General features: G+C 48.3%; 1 protein-coding gene across 4 annotated transcripts in view; it reads right to left on the minus strand.

The window, feature by feature from the left end:
• The window catches only part of LMF1 (lipase maturation factor 1), a 159,838-nt gene that overhangs the window by 105,607 nt on the left and 36,637 nt on the right, over positions 1-17,594 (minus strand). For 3 of the 4 annotated variants that reach the window (XM_052679640.1, XM_052679643.1, XM_052679642.1), the window contains one exon: positions 7,189-7,337. In XM_052679640.1, coding sequence (XP_052535600.1) covers positions 7,189-7,337 — 149 coding nt within the window. Of the gene's footprint in view, positions 1-7,188; positions 7,338-11,759; positions 11,878-17,594 lie in introns of those variants that run through there. The other variant, XM_052679641.1, reaches the window with a different exon arrangement.

Here is a 17,594-nt window from a genome sequence, read left to right on the forward strand (position 1 = left end):
ATTAGGCTTTTGGGAAACCCTCTTCTACAACTGACAGCAGCAAGCTAAAGCTCTGAAAAGAGCTGGCAGCTGGTGCTCCTACCAACCTCTCCTTAAATTAGCAGCTGGTCATTCAAATCCCTCCTGTTTCTTCCATGCAAAGAGAGAAACAACGGGCTGGAACAACACTTCCTTAGCCAGAGAATGACAAGCACGCGCTCCTCAGGTGGCACTGCTGTTTATAGCTTTGCTCTGTCAGCACCACTTGAGGTTCGAGGTGATGAGCTTCCCAACATCAGCAGGCTACAGGACAGGGCTCCGCAATTAGAATCACAGAACCATTAAGGTTGGAAAAACCCTCTCAGATCACCAAGTCCAACCCCAGGCCATCCCACCACGTCCCCGAGTGCCACATCTCCACGTTCTCAGGGACAAAAACCCCATCACCTCCCTGGGCTGCCTGTTCCAATGCCCTGCAGCCAACTGTACAGCCCACCTGTGAGGGAGCACAGGGCCATTGCTATGCACAGGGGGGACACAGAGCCAGTCTCACGTGTGGGGCAGCTCCATGCAGACTGGGAGACCAGAGAGCACAACAGTGCTGAGCAGGAACTCAATTTCTGCACAAAGCGAGCAGAGTGCACGTGAGCAAACAGTGCAACAAGATAAATGGATGATGCAATGAGACAAACAGATGATGCTCTGCTTGTGGAGGTTTTGATGCATCGTGAGCCTGTCTCAGCTAAACTGGAGTCACCGTGAAGGCACAGAATCCCAATGGACTGGTGTGTTTCTGGAAGAGAAATCACCCGCGTGAGCTCCTGCTCTATTTGCTGTTCTTTTTCCCCCTCTGCTATCAGAAAGACCCTTTGAGAAAGCAGCACGGCAGCAGCAGCGTTTGATTGACTTTGAAGACGAGCTGTAAGCAGTGGGTGAAAGGGGTTCTGAAAAGTCCTTGGCATTAACGGCTCCATGCCTTTTAGAGGCACTGAAGGAACAACACGTCTTCCTGCCAAGGGCTATTACTAGACAAATGGAGAGAGATCAGAAGCACAAAGGAGGTTGCTAAGGAGTCAAGTGTGGGATCCCTGCAGAGAGGAGGAGGCTGCAGCTGGGACGGCAAAGGTCAGAACATTGCAGACATCATTTTCCAAAAATTCCCATGAAGCCCCAGCGCCCGAGTCAGGAGTCTGGCCCTTCCTCTGAATAATGAGAAAGCCATAAAAGAAAGCTCTCTTTCTTCCCTCCTACCCACGCTAATGTAATAAAACAAATTAGAATAATTATTCTCAATTTCAGAGCCATAATGCCCAGGATCAGGGCACGCTTGTCACTGAGATGACAACTACATCCGTTTGATTCTTCTTTTTTTTTTCCTGTATTTACAAAGATCTCCCAAATTCCAACTTTTATTTCATTACATCTAATGCAATTTTACCACAGGCATCCAGATTCTGTTTTCTTCAAAGTCTTCATTACTTCTGCCAGAAAGTTCATCTCCCTTATTAGTTAATCACATCCCCACCCTTTCCAGTAACCTTTAAAATGCCACCCACGTTATGACACTTTTTGAGGAATCCAGGCGAAAACAAGAGAAATGCAAAGAGATCAACACAAACCACTTCGATTCTGCAAGAAGCTGCTGCAGAGGGTTAAAAAACCCTCAGTCTAACTGTGAAAAATAAAATGAAATGTAAGAGATGCGACAGCGAACGGTGTACTCACTACTCACAATCTGGAGATAAGGCATCCCTCTCCTCTGAAAGCACATCTGAGTGTGAAGGATGGGCAGCACTCAGCAGGAAACAGATGAGAATTTAGGGGAAGAATTTATTGCTCATTATTATAAACCTTTTGGCACCATTTCTTCCCCAAGACTCCGGCCTTAAATGATCTTTCTCCCCTCCTCTACTCATGTCACAGGGAAAATACCTTGTGTGTGCACTTGAAACAGGAAGGATTGACGTTACTTTGCACCAGGAAATCCTCAGGACGGCTCTGCACTGCAGCCCAGGGTCTGAGCTGCCCAGGGAGAAGCTGCTCTGATGAGCAGAGGGCAACAATGGACCTTCGTGGTCATTTTGGTGCACGCTGATTGCACCACAGCACTGGGGAAGGATGTGCATCAATCCAACAGGCAGCAGCAAGAAGGGACAGGGATCCCCCAAATGACAAACTTCTGCCTGTGCTCACACATCTGTAACGGGGCATGGTGGCAACAGCTCCCTGTGAAGGGCTCTCAAATACAAGGAGAGGGAAGAAAAGAAACCCTTCCCTGTGTCACCCCATCCCTGGGCACCTGGGATGCTCCTGGGGATGGTGAAGTGCAGTGCTTTCAGCCAGGAGCATTCCCAGAACTGTGCAAGGGATGCTGAGGAGGGCATCAAAGACATGGGACACAGCAGCTTCAGTGACAAAAGGATGGGACTTTGCTGGGTTGTGCACTCACTGTACATTCAAGTCCTGGGGCAAAGCTGAGACTTCTCCTCCAACTGCCCCAAGGGTTCTGCCCCACTCTGGGGGGCTGAGCCTACACGGCCCCGACCCATCTGCACACAGACCCCAGCTCCAACACCTGCATGCACCAGTGATGGATTGGCAGCTTTAAATCTGAATTTCCTTGCTTTGGGCACTTTTAAATTAAAGTGGTAATGTGCTTTAAATCCTGTTTCCCTGCTTTTCCACTACACTCTTCAATCCCTTCCTCCAGAAACTAATCAAGATGTCTCAGACTCACTTATGCTCTGCTCCAGCCACCTTCCCCAGTAACTTATTCCATATGTCTGTGATCCTTTGCAAGACGCAGCTCCATCTTAATTCCCCATTTACTCTCAGCTTTCCAACATGCCGTTACACCTCACCACATTTCCAGTGCTGATAATCATTCACACAGAACATCACCAACAGCACCCAATTAGTCCTAACGTGAGCATCTCAGCAGCACTGCGTGCTCTGTGATGCTGATGGAGAATAAAATGCATATTAGAAAGCTCTGTGAAAGGGCCATTAGCAGTGCAATGAGGCTGCTGCACGTGCATGGGCTCACTTGCTTTGTGCCTATGAAGGGTCACTGCTCACGGAGTGCCCACATCTCCTGACTGCAGCAATGGGAAAACAGCCCCGAGATCACGCCCAGCTCTGCTCTGCAGCTGCCCAAGGACTGGGATCTGACAGCAGACCCAAGTCCAGTGCAATCTGTTGGGGTTGGTTTTGCCACGGAACAGCAGCAAGAAGCAGTGAGGACCTTGGGGCACTGTTCTGCCATATCCATACTGACTCTTGCTCAGTGCACACATCTGGATGGGATCGGTGCTGCAGCACAGCAGTCACAAGCTTGGCTGTATGTAACGCAGGGAACTGCACGCTCCATGTCAGCATCCCACAAAGAAAAAGTCTGGGAGGGAAGAGGTGCAGGAGTCGCTTTAGTTGGAGATGATGAAAATCCACCTAAATTCAGGCACACTGCCTCTGATGGCAGCAATTCTCTGCTGTGAGGCTTGACAAGTGATGTGCAATGAACAGAGACAACTCTTGGGAATAACCAGAGTAAACATCACCGAAGCCACAGGTTGCATCAAAGGCATCAGCCTCCTCTACAGATCCGTAGGCTCATGGTCCATCACCTCCATCCCTCCGCACACGTTTCTGAAGTTACCATCATGTATCAGTGTTACTACAGCTACACACGCAGGTGCTGCTGAAAATTGAGTCCTCACATATCTGAGCAAGCGTGCACACATGTAGCCTTTCCCTGACACTCCAACTAACGAAGAAACAATTTTACAGCTTACAGATTAAACCGCTGACGGCTCTCCTGGCTCGAGGAGCTGCACGACGTCCCAGCAGCATGCTGTGCTGGTGGGCATGCATCAGCTCAGGGCTGTGCAGGTCCACCAGCAATTCTGCTGCCTGCAAGAGAGAAAATAAAACAAAAAAACTCGCCCATCAAAAAGCCCACAGCCTCACACGGTGCCTTGGCCTTGAAATGCTGGGGAATGAGGACAGAGGCAGTGCTGCCCTGCTCTGCTTGCTTGCCTCAAGCCATCAGAGCACAGCCACACCAAGACAAGGATCTTAAGTCACACAGCACTTCTGAGACAAATTAGCAGCACGAATCTGTTTGCACCACTTACTTCCTACCATGCTGCTCACTCGCACAAAGGGACTGCTATTCTTTTGCCTCTGCACGTTCCTAAGAAGCATCCGTCTTTACATCCTGCACTAATGGATTATTAGGAAAATCAAACATATAGATTGAATCACATAATTATGCCTTTTAAAAAGCCAGCAATATTTGAGATCAGCCCAGCGCTTGCTGCCAATCAAACTCCAGCAGCAGAGCCTGAACCCACTCCTTGCACAGGAAGGCAGAAGGGATGATTTTACCTCTCATACTCAGCATCTCTCTTAATGAAGCCCAGCTGGAAGTCAGGTATGGTGCAGCAAGACCTGCTCCAAAGGCTTCTCCAGAAAGCTCAGGGCTGCTTCCACCCTGGGTTGCTTTAAGGCAAGGCTCCCACCAACTCTGTGGATTTCTGTGGTCAGAAGTATAAAAGCAGATTTCTGCTGCAGTGGTTCTCAACTAGCAGGTTGTAAACAAGGATGTGGGGTGGTAGGATATGGGAAATTTTCAAGGGGATGATGGATGTTCCCTGGGGGCAACAATAACAACAGTCATACCAATTTGGGTTGGGTGAAAGTCCTTCAGATCTAGCCTGTGTCCTTACACTTAGATTTGGCATCCAGCAGCTATTGGGCTTGGTCTGTTCCTTTGCATAATTGTAGGCACACTGGCATTTACTCTGGTAGAAATCCCAAGTGTTTTAATGCGCTGGTTGCTAGAATTCTGAATGGAAAGAGTTCCTAAATGTGATGCATTGAATGGGGAAAGAAAAGAAAAAAAGAAAGGGGGTGAAATGGGGCTGAAATGTGAAATCCACACTCCTCTCCTGTTCCTGATACAGGAGCTGACTTCAGAAAAAAAGAGAGCGATGGGATGGGAAACTGAAGCCCTTTCCTGGGGTCCATCACAGTGTCAAAGCCAGACAGGCCAGAACATTTCAGACGAGCTTCAGAACTGCACACAGCATTGTTCACCCACCCGCCAGCACAGGGAGGGAGAAAGAAAACCAGCCCAAGGGAGGGCTGCGAGCTGGAAGATGGCATTTTGCAGGGAAATCCATGCCCAGCTTGCTCAGCAGCCCCCAGGGAGCCGTGCAGGGAAAGCCAAACTTCCCGTGTGAGACATAATCCCCACCAATCCCACCCCTGGGAACTCTCCCTTCAGGCTGCATTTGTGCACATGTTTCAACCCCTGCCCAGATTAGCGAAGAAATCAAAGATTGCCTTGGAGCAGGTGCACCTGCACTGCAGGAGGATGCTTGGGTTTCACGCATTAAACTCTCGTCCCAGTGCCTGCAAGCATCATTACACCATCTGAGAAGGAAACGTACACGTGTTTGGGCCCCAAAACATTAAAGATACCATCAATCACTGATTTCCACTTGCTTGCATAGATCCCCCTTTAATGACCTTTCCATGTTTTCCTCTCCCATGCCTGTTAGTGCCATACCAGCAACCAGCACACACAAAGGACGTGAGGGGCAGCACTGACTGCAGAGTGCCCTCTCCAAAATAACTGCAGATTTATGACTGGGGAGCAGCACAGAGACAACGACAACACAAACTTCATGAGCTCAATTTTCCATTACAACATGCCTTTCTCATAGTTCAGAATATATATTACAACTGGAAAGAGCAAAGCACAGAGTCTCATTTTATAAGGAAAGCAGGATACAAACTTGGTAGTAACACAACATAATCCAGCTGCAGTTCCTTTTGCTCAGAGCATCGATTCTTTCTGCAATCAGTGCCACAGCTGAGGAGCACTGAGGCCACAGGAGCCAAACATCCTCTGCCTGAGATGGAAACTTCTGCAGCCCTGTTATTTTCACGGAACATCACTGCTGATAAACAGACCAAATATTACACCCACAAGTGAAGTTCTTGTAGGAAAAAATAATCTGCATTCAAGTAACTCACACTCAGGACTTTGTCATTTCAGAGGAGTATCAGGTCACCTTAAGGGATCTAACCCTGCAGGATGGGCACCACTCAGCCCCACTCAAACCACTGCAGAGGGTTCTTCAGGTAGGGCCCCTCCACTCCCCCAGTGTGAGTCCCCAGGGTCAGCACTAAGGGCAGCCATCCTGTTGGTGCACTTTGGGTCTGCAATAACAACTGCAACAACTTTTGTGCCCTCAAAAACACAATGAAGATACCGCAGCACCAAAAGTGGGCTACCAAAAGTGCCCATCATTTTCTGCACAAAAGAGAGGACCAGAAATTTCAGTTATGAAACACGGATGCATGTGCTGCTTGCAGACCATACACTGTGCTTCTTTTGGTTATCACTGTTCCCTTCAAACATCCGTTATTCTTATTAGTCAGAAGAGAGGGATAATTAAGAGCTTATTGAGTTTGACTATAGTTTCAAGCACTTCAAGAGCTTGGTGTGACAGAAGGGCTTTAGAAAAAAGAGACCCAGGGATGCCCTACCGCCTGCAACACTTCTACAACGATCCTAAATGACAATCTGGGGATGTTTTGAAGCATCCACCACTCAGCTCCAGATCATGAGGTAATGCTCAGCCCCACCTCCAGTTTAACAACGATGTGTCAGTTCCTGATGGATTCTTTTACAAGTGACTTGGGAATTTCCACTGGCACTTGGACAGTAACGAAGCAATTGTTCCCTTTGAAATCAAGGAGCAAAGAATGACATTTCAGTAGAGCACACACAAAGAAAAAAGAAATAACTCAGCGAAAAGCTCCCAGGAATTACCCGCTGCATTCCCAAGCATCTTATCAAAGAGCCACAATGGCCTTCAGCTTCACTTCCTTTGAAAGTACCAATCCCAAGAGCAGCACCAACACATCGATGCATAGGAGTAAGCACACGTTTGTCTTCCTTTAAATAAGCACTAACAATAACGACTCTGCAAAACAGAGCAAGAAGCATTTCCTACTCCAAGCTCCTTCCTTCTCACTAGAAAAGTCCTGAACTGGAGGACTGCGGTGCTCTGCCCCAGGGACAGCTTCTTGCTGGGATCAGATGTTCCCACTGCTGCCATCTCAGCAAAAAAAAAAACAAACAACAAAACAACCCAAAGACAAAACCCAAAAGCCCAACCATAGAGCCCCACTCACCGCTCCCAGCATGATCCTGAAGATCAGCCAGCGGAAGCCCCAGATGACGATGCTGGATGGAGGTGTGGAACGGGGCAGCCGGGACAGGGTCCAGAGTGGGCAGAGGAACATCCCCAGGAACCCAGTCTCTAGGAGCTGTGACTCCCATCCTGCAGAGAAATGAAAAGGAGAATATTTGCTGTAGAAGTCCTGTAAGTTATCCTGCCACCAATCTTTAATTCCCAAGTGTGAAAAAACCCTTCCGAAACATAACCCAAGGGAAGGTGGCTCCCAGCTCTGCCCTCGTGTGCACATCACACACTGACCTTCCTACATGAAATCAAGGTGCTTTACACAAGAATGTGACCTTCAGAAAAATACACCCCTGTACATGCATTTCCCAGCAGTTCTCTCTCTAGTACCTAACACTGTTACCTTTGCATGTTGCTGTGGGTTCCGCTGCATATGCCAACACTTGTGTTATTTACAAGGTTACTTCACCCGGCACAAAGCAAATGCATGGGCTGTTATGAAGCAGAGAACAATGCAATGTGCAAAGTGACCCAGAAAATGACATGCTTTTGTCACGCAAGCAAAACTATGTTGAGCTTACTTTAAAATATCAGAATCAGCAGGACTGGAATCTTATTTAATATACACAAAGTTTCTTTTTAATTACATTTTGATTTAAGGAAACACCATTCTTCCTCCATCCATCCTGCGCTTCCTCAAACAGATCCTCCAAGTGCCAAAGCCAGCAGTGCTGGGAGGAGAAGCGACGTTCATTGTTAAAAGCAGCTGCACCAGGAAAGCAATGGCTGACACATGACTGAAAGGTTAATTGTTACCCAGCCCGGCTGCAGACAGCAGTTGTGGGTCGAACTGGCACCACAGCTCTGCACTTCTGCCCATACAAGAACCCACTGTTGGCTGTGCTTTCATATGTTAATGCTGTACTCCTAGCAGATACCAGTGTGTGTGCAGGACATCGAGGATGGCATCTCCAGCAGCCTCTGACCTGCACGCAAATGCAGTTTTCTCTGTTTGATTTTTCATCACAACTCCCAGGAAGGTGTTTGCAGGCATGGAGAAGAGCACCAAAGGACAGAGCAGCACACAATGTAGGTCATACCCTAAATTCAGGATTCGTGCTTGCAAAGCAAAGCCACAGCGGCTTCCAGGTGCCATGGAGTTCAGCCTACCTTGTGCTTTGTGCCCCAAAGCAATGAGCTCGTGGGCCTGGCACTGCCACACGGCACAATGCAGCACCGTGGGCACAGTGCTGTGATGCCAGCAGGGAGGTGAGCACTGTGGGCCCGCAGCGCGCCAGGCTCCAGCTGGTGGTGGGGGCTGCAGACCGTTCTGCTGGCAATGCAGGCTGGCAGCAGGCACAGCTGAGCTGGCACCAAGCAGAATTTTGCTGCTTCGCCAAAGGCAAAGCACGGTCACAGCACCACTGCTGCAGACACCTCCATCCAAACCTCCTCTGCTTGCAGCTAAATCCCATTCGTCTTCAGCTTCTCTGTGCCCACCAACAGCAATGGGCAGATTTGCTTCTGCAGATGGAGCTTTAGCATTGTGCTAAGCTTTACTCTGCTGTTGACTGCCATATCAGATTCCCCAAGCTCCTGCTAAAAAACAAGACTAGGACGCAGATAGGCACGAAGAGCCTCTGATTTATTAACAATCCTCTTCCTGATGCACTCAGATCCACTGCTGGCCATGTGGTCACAGGGATTGATTTCCCATGCTAGCACACATAGCAGCCACATGCCTGCCCTGGCTCTTCCACAGCCTCCATCCCTCCCCTCCCACCCTGCAGCCCCTTGCCCACACTTCTCCAGCTTTGCAGCAGCCCATCCACTGCTGTTGCTCGCCCCTTCTGCAGCTTCCCCACTTCTGTCACTGCCTCTCGATATTACATTTTCCCTTCCTGCTTTGCTTTGCACATTGAGACCAAGCTGGCCCTCATCTCTCCCCTGTACGCATCCTCAATTCTGGCTGCATCCTCCTGCACAGCACCGTTTCTTTCTCTGAAGTCCCTCTCCTACTTCTGTTGTGTTTTAGCTTAGAATCACCAACTGCTCTCCAAGCCTTCAGCTCAGACAAGGGAAAACATTCAACAAATGTGAGCTGTTTTTAGCAGAGACTCAGGAGTGGCTGCAGCTTGTTATTCTTACAGCCATAATCACGTGCAAATAAAATAGCATTTGATGCCACTCCACGAGCAATACACATCCTTGTGATGGTAGGATTATCCCAGCAGCTATGAGCACTTGGTTTTCTACCAAACTTACAGTTAAGTCATGAAGACCTCCAAGGGCAACCAAGCATGCTGCTCACCATCACTGCATGCACAGCTGCTGCCGAGTGCTGCTGCAGTTTGCACATTGCCACCTTTGAACTCCACTGCTGAGGCCCAATCACAGCAGAGCCTACAAGGAATCTCCAAGTCTTCACAGGGAAGTCCTCAGGAGAAGTCCAACCCCAGCCCATCCCACCATGCTCACTGACCACGTCCCTCAGTGCCACCTCTCCACTTGAGGACCTGCAGGGACAGTGACCTCCCACCTCCCTGGGCAGGGATTCTTTTTTCCTAATATCCAATCTCTCTTAACACAACTTGAGACCATCACCCCTTACTCTATAAAAAATTCATGTCTGTAACCTGTGAAGACCTAAACGGTGAAAAAATCATCATCATGATGAAATCCAAATAATGCCATGCTTTGGGGAGCAGAGGGCACACACTGGGCACTTAAATGGAGCAGCATAAACCAGACGCTGGCACAGCATGGGATCCAGGCACCAGCACTGGAGAGACACCAAGGCACCACGCACAGTGCTGAGCAGAGTAAAACCCATTTTACAAACAGCAGCAAAGCCCAGAGCGCTTGCAGTCACTAAAGTCATCTCAGAAAGGCAACAAGGCAGCTCGCACCCAAAGCCCAAACCAACGCTCCACTGATGCGGGGCTGAAATCAGGGCTCACCTTGGCCCCGTCCCTCTGGCCCTGGCGCACACTGATACTGCTGGGAACGAAGGGGTCACGTTGTTGACCCACCTGCTCCTGTTTTCTTCAGTTGGATCTAGTCAAATTTCAGCAGCTGCAGCGCGGCACAATGCGCCATTGTTATCTCCAGCACAGCAGGAGAGGGAGCCAATTTTTTTTTTCTTTAGGAAAAAAAAGAAACAAACTAAACTGCCAATGGTGGCTGCATTTGCCTCACACACGTTTCGAATGTTTGTTCCATGCTCCTAACTTGATGCAGCAAAAAATCCATCCTCTGGCATTTTCGGAAGGCTGCGCTGGGGAAGGGAGATGGGGACAGGAGGATGGCAGGGAGGAAGAGGAACCACAGGAGGAGCCTCACTGCGTTCCCCAGGACAGCAAACACTCTGGCAGGAGCACGTCATGCACTGCAGAAGACATTATTGGTACTTAACATGTAAAAATAAAAGGCAATTTGGTATGAATGGGCACCAGGAAAATCCAAAGCAGCACCGTTATCTCCCTATAAAGAGTATTATTTCTAATGGAACACAGATTATATAGCACTATATCATTAGGGTTTCCAATTGTCATCTTTATTATTTACCATCAAACGCATGATGACAAAAAACACCCGTAACAGCAAACTGCTTCTCTTTGTGTGTACATATCTGCACACAATTTATAGAGGCCGTGCCTGCACAGCACAGCCAAATGCTCCTGCCATGTACACACATTTTATGGCTCTCTTCACAGCCAGCACACAGCAGAGCCGTGCAGCGCACAGCGCAGCTGTCCCCAATGAATATTGGGTGTCACACTCACTGGCAGTCAAAGCAAGGAAGATACCCAATACCGACTTAGGCTGGAATTAGATTAACTGCTCCTGAGTCTCTCCTCCCTACCTCCCTGAAATTTAGTATGATATAATTTACGCTGCAGCATTAAAACACCTGTTGAACACGGCATGGGTTTGGCTGACGGCTTCAGGATATTCTGATTAAGGACGGCACGTGCAACAACCACAAGCAGCTCAACCAACAGGGGCAGAGCTGTGCCCAGCACTGAGCAGTGCACCCCACGGGCTGCTCCCACACCGCTCATCCTCAGAATCCTCCCTGCTGGTGCTCCTCCTGCCCCCCATCCGCTCCCGACCTCCCGCTTGCAGGAGCACAGAGCCAAGGAAGGAATGCAAAAAACCAGGCTGACAAATACTAGCTAACTTTGAAGAGCTGCACTGTTTTGAATTGCTTCACCAATAGGCTCTCTAACAAGTTAAAGTGCTAATTACAAACGTCAGCCAAATACAAATGCTATTTTAACCTTCATCGTGCAATACCATCCACACTAAAACCCATCACACCATTATCACCAGTTCCAGCTGGGTTTGGCTGTCACGCAGGGCTGCCTCCCCTTGGCTTGACTCCCACCTGCTGAACATGCCCTTCTCACGACACAGAGAAGAACACTACCAACAAAGCCCTGGAGAGGATAAGCAGAAAGCCACAGGAGCAGCACTATCTAATGCAGAGCACGCACAGTTCAGTGCCAGGAGCTTGGGCTGCAAGAAGGAAGATGCAGCAGATGTTCAGAGAATCACTCTGACTTTCTGTGCTGAAGCCCACACCACCGTTGTTCATGCTGTGCATGGCACTGCGAGCTGCTGTCCTCCAATCTGCCTTCTCTGTGGTCATTTCTCTTTCTCCAGGACTACAAACTTTCCAAAGGAGCACAGACTCATCCCCTTGCTCTCTGGCTTTCCAAACAGCACTGAAAAACTGAGTAACAAACAGTGCGCAGAAGAAATGTTCAAGTTTTGTCAGGCTTAAAAGGTTTCCCAGGGCTCCCTATGAAAAAGTTCACTGGCAATGCCTAATAGATACACCACATCTCTCCACAGTTACAAAGCCACTCTACAAACATGGAAAACCTGCTGGTAATGTCACAGAGCAGCCCTGGATCTCCTCCATCAGCAGCAGAACATACACGCAAGGCTCAGCTTTAACTTAATTTAGGTCTTCCAGCCACCCAAGAAAAGCCACATTCAGGGCACCAAAACTGCGTGCAACTTTCATGCACAGGCATTTTCCAAAATCACAGCTTGCAACTTAGAGCTCTGACAAGTCAGCTCATTACCACCACCTGTATTTTCCTTTAAAATTCCCTGAAATCCCATGCACATGGATGTGTCACAGGCAGTGAAACTCCAGCCCCAGGCAGCCATAGCACCCTGCATCCCCTTTGCTACAGGGCAACACAGCAGAGCAAAAAGAACCCCTCCATTCTGTAGGGTTCTCCTGCCCCCCAAAAATCCCAAGTGCAAAAGATGCTGACCTCAGAAGCCTATCTTAACCAGGACGGAGAAAGGAGGAATGATTAAAAAAGGAAGAAATCAGTCCACCACAGTTCTGAAGAAAAGACAATGAGGAAAGAAAGTGATTCATTGCTTCTCAGTCTGGTGGTGCCTTCACTTAAAGCCCTCGGAACAAAGAATGAGCTCTGCCAGCCACCCGTCCCTTGGGGTCTCTTTTCAGAGCTGTGACAGCCCAGGCTCAGGGGGCTGCAGGACAATCCTTGGGCATCTCATCCCGGGTGAGGGCACACAGCCCTGCTCCTTCCCCAGGACACGCTGCAAACACCCCAATCCCAAGATACGCACCAGCATCCCACAGCCAAACTCTGCCCCATTCATTTCTCAGAACATCACCACAGGTACAAAGTGTTTCAGAAGTGTTGCTTGCCACAGATCACAGACTAGAGATGCTTCACGTTTCTGGAGGTAACAAAATAGTTTTCAATGTCGCTGGAAGATTTGGAAAAATGTTATCAATAACTTTTGTTCTTAAAAGTATAAACCACACGGAAAAAAAAAAATTTAGCATAAAAACTTTTAAAAGCTTCCAAGTGCTCTCCAGGGTAGTCATTAGAAACTACTTAGGTAACAGGAGGGTGATAACAGTGAGTTAATGCAGCGTTAAATTAGCCCTCCTTCCATGCAGAACTTTAAGTGACAGAGGAATCAGTTGGGAAGATTTTTATTTTATTTTTTAAATAATGAAGTTAATGGATTTCCTGTTTTTAGCTCTGTGGGCGGCTGTCATTTTGAGGGATCTGTACATACTGTATTTAATTACTCTGCCTTAAAGTAACAAAAATACTTTCATGTGTTCCTATGAACCCACCAGCACCTCCCAGGCACGGCCACCTAGGCGAGGAGAACAGCCAGCACTGCCCAACAGTGAGGGTGGACTTCTCTCCTGCTCTTGGCCTTCCCAGCATCAAACCACCCTTCAAATCCCTCCCATGGCCAGCTGCCACAAGGCTGGGCCACACAGTCTCATAAACTGAGGGCAATGAGCATCAGGAGGGGCTCACAGAGACTTCTCAGGGCTTCTCACCATCCTGCTGCAGGCACGACGGAGGTTGGTGCTGGGTCACCCAACAGCAGCTTTGCCAGCTCCCCAGGACTCACCTCCTGCAGCAGGGAATTCTCCCAGTTGCCCCCTAAAACACTACTTATTACAAACAGGGGCAATGATGGGCAGCAGTAAATCTGAGCAAAGGTCACAGTGACTTGAGAAGGAAAGCTGAGCATCCTGCAATGGTCCACAAAGCACGAGCCACACAGAGAACTTTGTAAATGAAATGGTGAAGGGACTGAGAGTGAGAGGAGATGACGAAGAACAGAGCAGGAACAGCAGCAGAACAAAAGTGGAGGCCAGGAGCAGTCAGTAGTTGCTATACATTCCAGTTCTGCGACTGGAAATGCCTGAAATCCATGATGCAGTGGATACTGAAACCCAGGAAATGAGTGCTCATCTCCTTCAGAGCAAGCTCCCTCTTACTGTGCTTTTCCTTCTTAATTTGCATCAAGAAAGCCTTAATATGAATAGAAAGCCAGCAATTTCCACTCTCGAGCAACCTGTTGAAGACATTTTATTTGTTCCTTATACAGACAGGACCCCTGCAGTACCGTGCCATGTGCCTGCAGAGCTGAACCACTAAAAACAGGTGTCTGTTGGGTGTTAAATCTATCTTCAGGCTGCTCTGGCAGCTTAAGAAACCATTAGCAGCTGTTAACATGGTTAGCATGGCAACACAGGAGCCTAACAGCTCAACCAGCCTGCTTTCTTCACCATTTCAAAACTATCATTTCCCGCTTGTACACTTCAAGCTAGAGCAAATTAAAACCAACACCATGAAAGCACCTAGCAACCACTTCTGCTAGCAGACATAAAGCAAGTCTTGAGATAAAAGTGTAGCAGACAAACTTTTCCTATTGTATCATGTGAGATTCCTGCTGACCTTAAAAGCTCACATCTTAGCCTTGTGTGAGCACATGTTCTAACATCAGCATTCGCAGGAGATGACAAATACCCACTAAGGGACGACTGCTCTCATCCAGCTTCCCTGTCAGCTTGAATTACATCTCTCATTTAAGACTTCTAGCGAGCGTAACGCCTTTAAAATACCAAGGAGGAAAATAACCTCAGCATCGAGCCCACTAACCTCAAACCAGAGCCACTCACTTCAACGTACGTCTTCTCAGCAGAGAGAATAAGACCACGGTAGGTCACAGCCAACTTTCAAGTTGAACATGAAATGCAATCCTGGAAAGCCAGGCCCTGCTGATAAGGGAGAGCCACAGAGGAAAGCAGAACACAGTGGCACTGCACACTGGCTTCCTACATGCTGCTCTTACTGCTGCACAGGCCAGAGACAACTGCCATGGTCGAGGCGCCCCCACTGGGGAAACCAATGCTTTCCCACCCAACCCACCACCAGATGCCTACAGACCTCAAGGTTTGCTGCTCACACAGCCCTCCTCCTACTGACAATGAGAATCTAACCCAGCAGAGACCGTGCTTGAGCCACCAGGAGGGGAAGGACCGAAGGGCTCATCCCCTTTGGCAGCAATAAAGTCCAGGAACTACTGAAACCCCTATGTGGGGCTTTGTTACATTCTTTCTGCAGCTTTTACACTTGTGACCTTTAAAGGCCAAACAAAAAAAAACAAAAACAGCATTGGACAATATTTATACAAGACAGCACGACAAAAATCACTGCAATATCTCCAATATGAATTTTCTGATTCTCAAAGGGGATATGCTTTGCCCAGAGCTAAGCCTATTTCGAGGGATTACAGTTAGATAAGAAAACTGATACTGCCGCATCCTTTAAGACATCCCCTCAGCCCCAGCAAAAGAAATGGGACTCTCCATTCAGCAACATCACTCTGAAGTAACTCAACTAATGAAACCCCAGTGATGTAACGCGGCTGTAATTCAGGAATGGTTTGATCCAGGCATTTTTCAACATGAAGAGCTCAGAAACAGCCAAAATGACTAATGGGACCTCAACACCCACAGCTTTAACCTCGAAGAACAAAGGAAGAAAGAGGGAGCAGGAGGAAGGAAGACCAAACGTGGACCTCAGGAAATCAAAAAGCTGCTTTCAAAACCCATCTGACTTTAAAAAGATCTGATGGATACGTAGGAGGAAGCAGCAGTTTTTTTTTTTTTGCAATTATGGGACAAGTGCCAAAGAGTCAACGGTGTTAGGAAGTTGTTCTCTCCCTGCACAGTACAAAGGGATGAGCAAATACATAAACAAAGAGAAATGCTGATGTCCAGAGGCCTGAACTACGCGCCAAGTCTTCAGAGTGCCGAAATCCCACTGCTGACACAAAGAAAGGGGTGAACTACATCAGCAATCACTGAACCCAGTGCTGGAACAACTAAGCTGACATGCAGGACGTTGAAAATTATAAACAATAAAAGAAATCAGAAATACTTCAACATAATTCTTTCCAGCCACAGCGATGCTTGCACTGCGGGTCTGTAAGGGGCCAAGTGGAGCTGCCTCAGCCCCAAAGCCACCATTTTCAGCTTCAGCAAAGAAAAGCAAATCAAAACACTACAGGTCTGCAGCCAAGATTTCACACGATGACCCCTCCTCCATCCCGCAGAAAGAGTTACAGGAATTCTCTGCCTCCATCATAAGGCCCATCACTCTGCATCAGGACACACTGTGGGAAAATAAATAACTGCAGGAGACTGAGGATCTCGGGTCATTTCTTCAGGCTCTCTTCTCAGCCTGTCAATATCCAACTTTGGCCCTGTGGGTGCACAGCATCCACCCAGAGACGCTTCCATGGGTGTCAAACATTGGCATGAAGAAGTTTGGCTCACTACAAACAAAATAACAGGAATCGGTGCCCAATTATAACGTGAATTTAAAACACAAGTTCTGACATCAGCTGATAAAAATGGTAAATGTAAGTCAGGTTTCCGTTGATTAGCAACCAGATGCAGCATTCATTAAGGGTTGCTCTTAATAACAAGCCATTACATTTCCTTGCAACACGTACCGACATTGTTAAGCTTGGAGATCTCAGATGCTGGAAAGAGCTGGGACAGACGGCCTCATTAACAGAGCCAGCAGCTGCTACCATCGCTGCAGATTCCATTTTTAGGAATAAGCAACTTTCAGCACCAGAAGAAAACAAAAAGACAAAGCAACACAGAGCACGGTTATTTATTTTGACAGCTGTGGTTTTGCTGTTTTAACTGTTTAGGATGGTTCTAAAGGAAACCCCAAAATGCATTTTGTAAAAGTAACGAAGCCTCGCTGAGCACAGCCCAGCTCTGAGCAGGGGCTGGGAGGCCCCAGGCACAGGTTGTGGGGCTGGGGACAGAGTGTGACCCCTGGGGCCAGTGGGAAGGTGACATAGAGCCCCTGGGGGGGTCAGCACTGGGTAACCCTGGCAACAGGCATCCCACTGCCACCACACAGGTGGCACCAGCCTGGTTGGAGCAATGCAGCACAACAATGGCTTCATCATTTTTTTTGTGTTTTGTTTAACTAAATACAAGATTCTATAATAAGGGCTCCCTGCATGCTCAGGACGGAGGTAGAGCCTGCAGGGGTCCCCCATGATACCGTACCATCACCACCAGGGAAGGGAGCAGGGAGGCAAAGGCAGAGCACGGAGGAACCCAGGGGGAGAAGGGGAAGAGAAAAGCTTTCAAAAGTGTAGGCTGCCCCAGGCCCCCGCAGCTCTGCCAGCCTTCCCTCACATGCCCCTCCAAGCAGTTGGTGAGCCCACATTCACCTGAGACTGCAGCAGGTGCACTCAAGACCTGAGCTGTCATGCTCAACTGTCAGGAGAACAATTTGATAGAAGTGTCAAGGGAGCGATCAAGAAAACCTTGGAAAGGAAATTAAAACATACATGTTCTCACAATTACAATCCACTTCAAACTTGTGCTAACTGAAATCTGTATTTACCCAATGCAAAGTAACTGCATAATTGCACCCCTCAGAAATGTCTACAAGACTAAACATGTGCTACATGCACTGCGGGAACAGCTGGTCCTCCACTGCTGCTTCAGGACGTCCACTGCCTCAGCTCACTGCCCCTCCTCTGTCCTCT

This window comes from Tympanuchus pallidicinctus, unplaced genomic scaffold, assembly GCF_026119805.1.
Source record: "Tympanuchus pallidicinctus isolate F22 unplaced genomic scaffold, pur_lepc_1.0 scaffold18, whole genome shotgun sequence".
Lineage (NCBI taxonomy): Eukaryota > Metazoa > Chordata > Aves > Galliformes > Phasianidae > Tympanuchus > Tympanuchus pallidicinctus.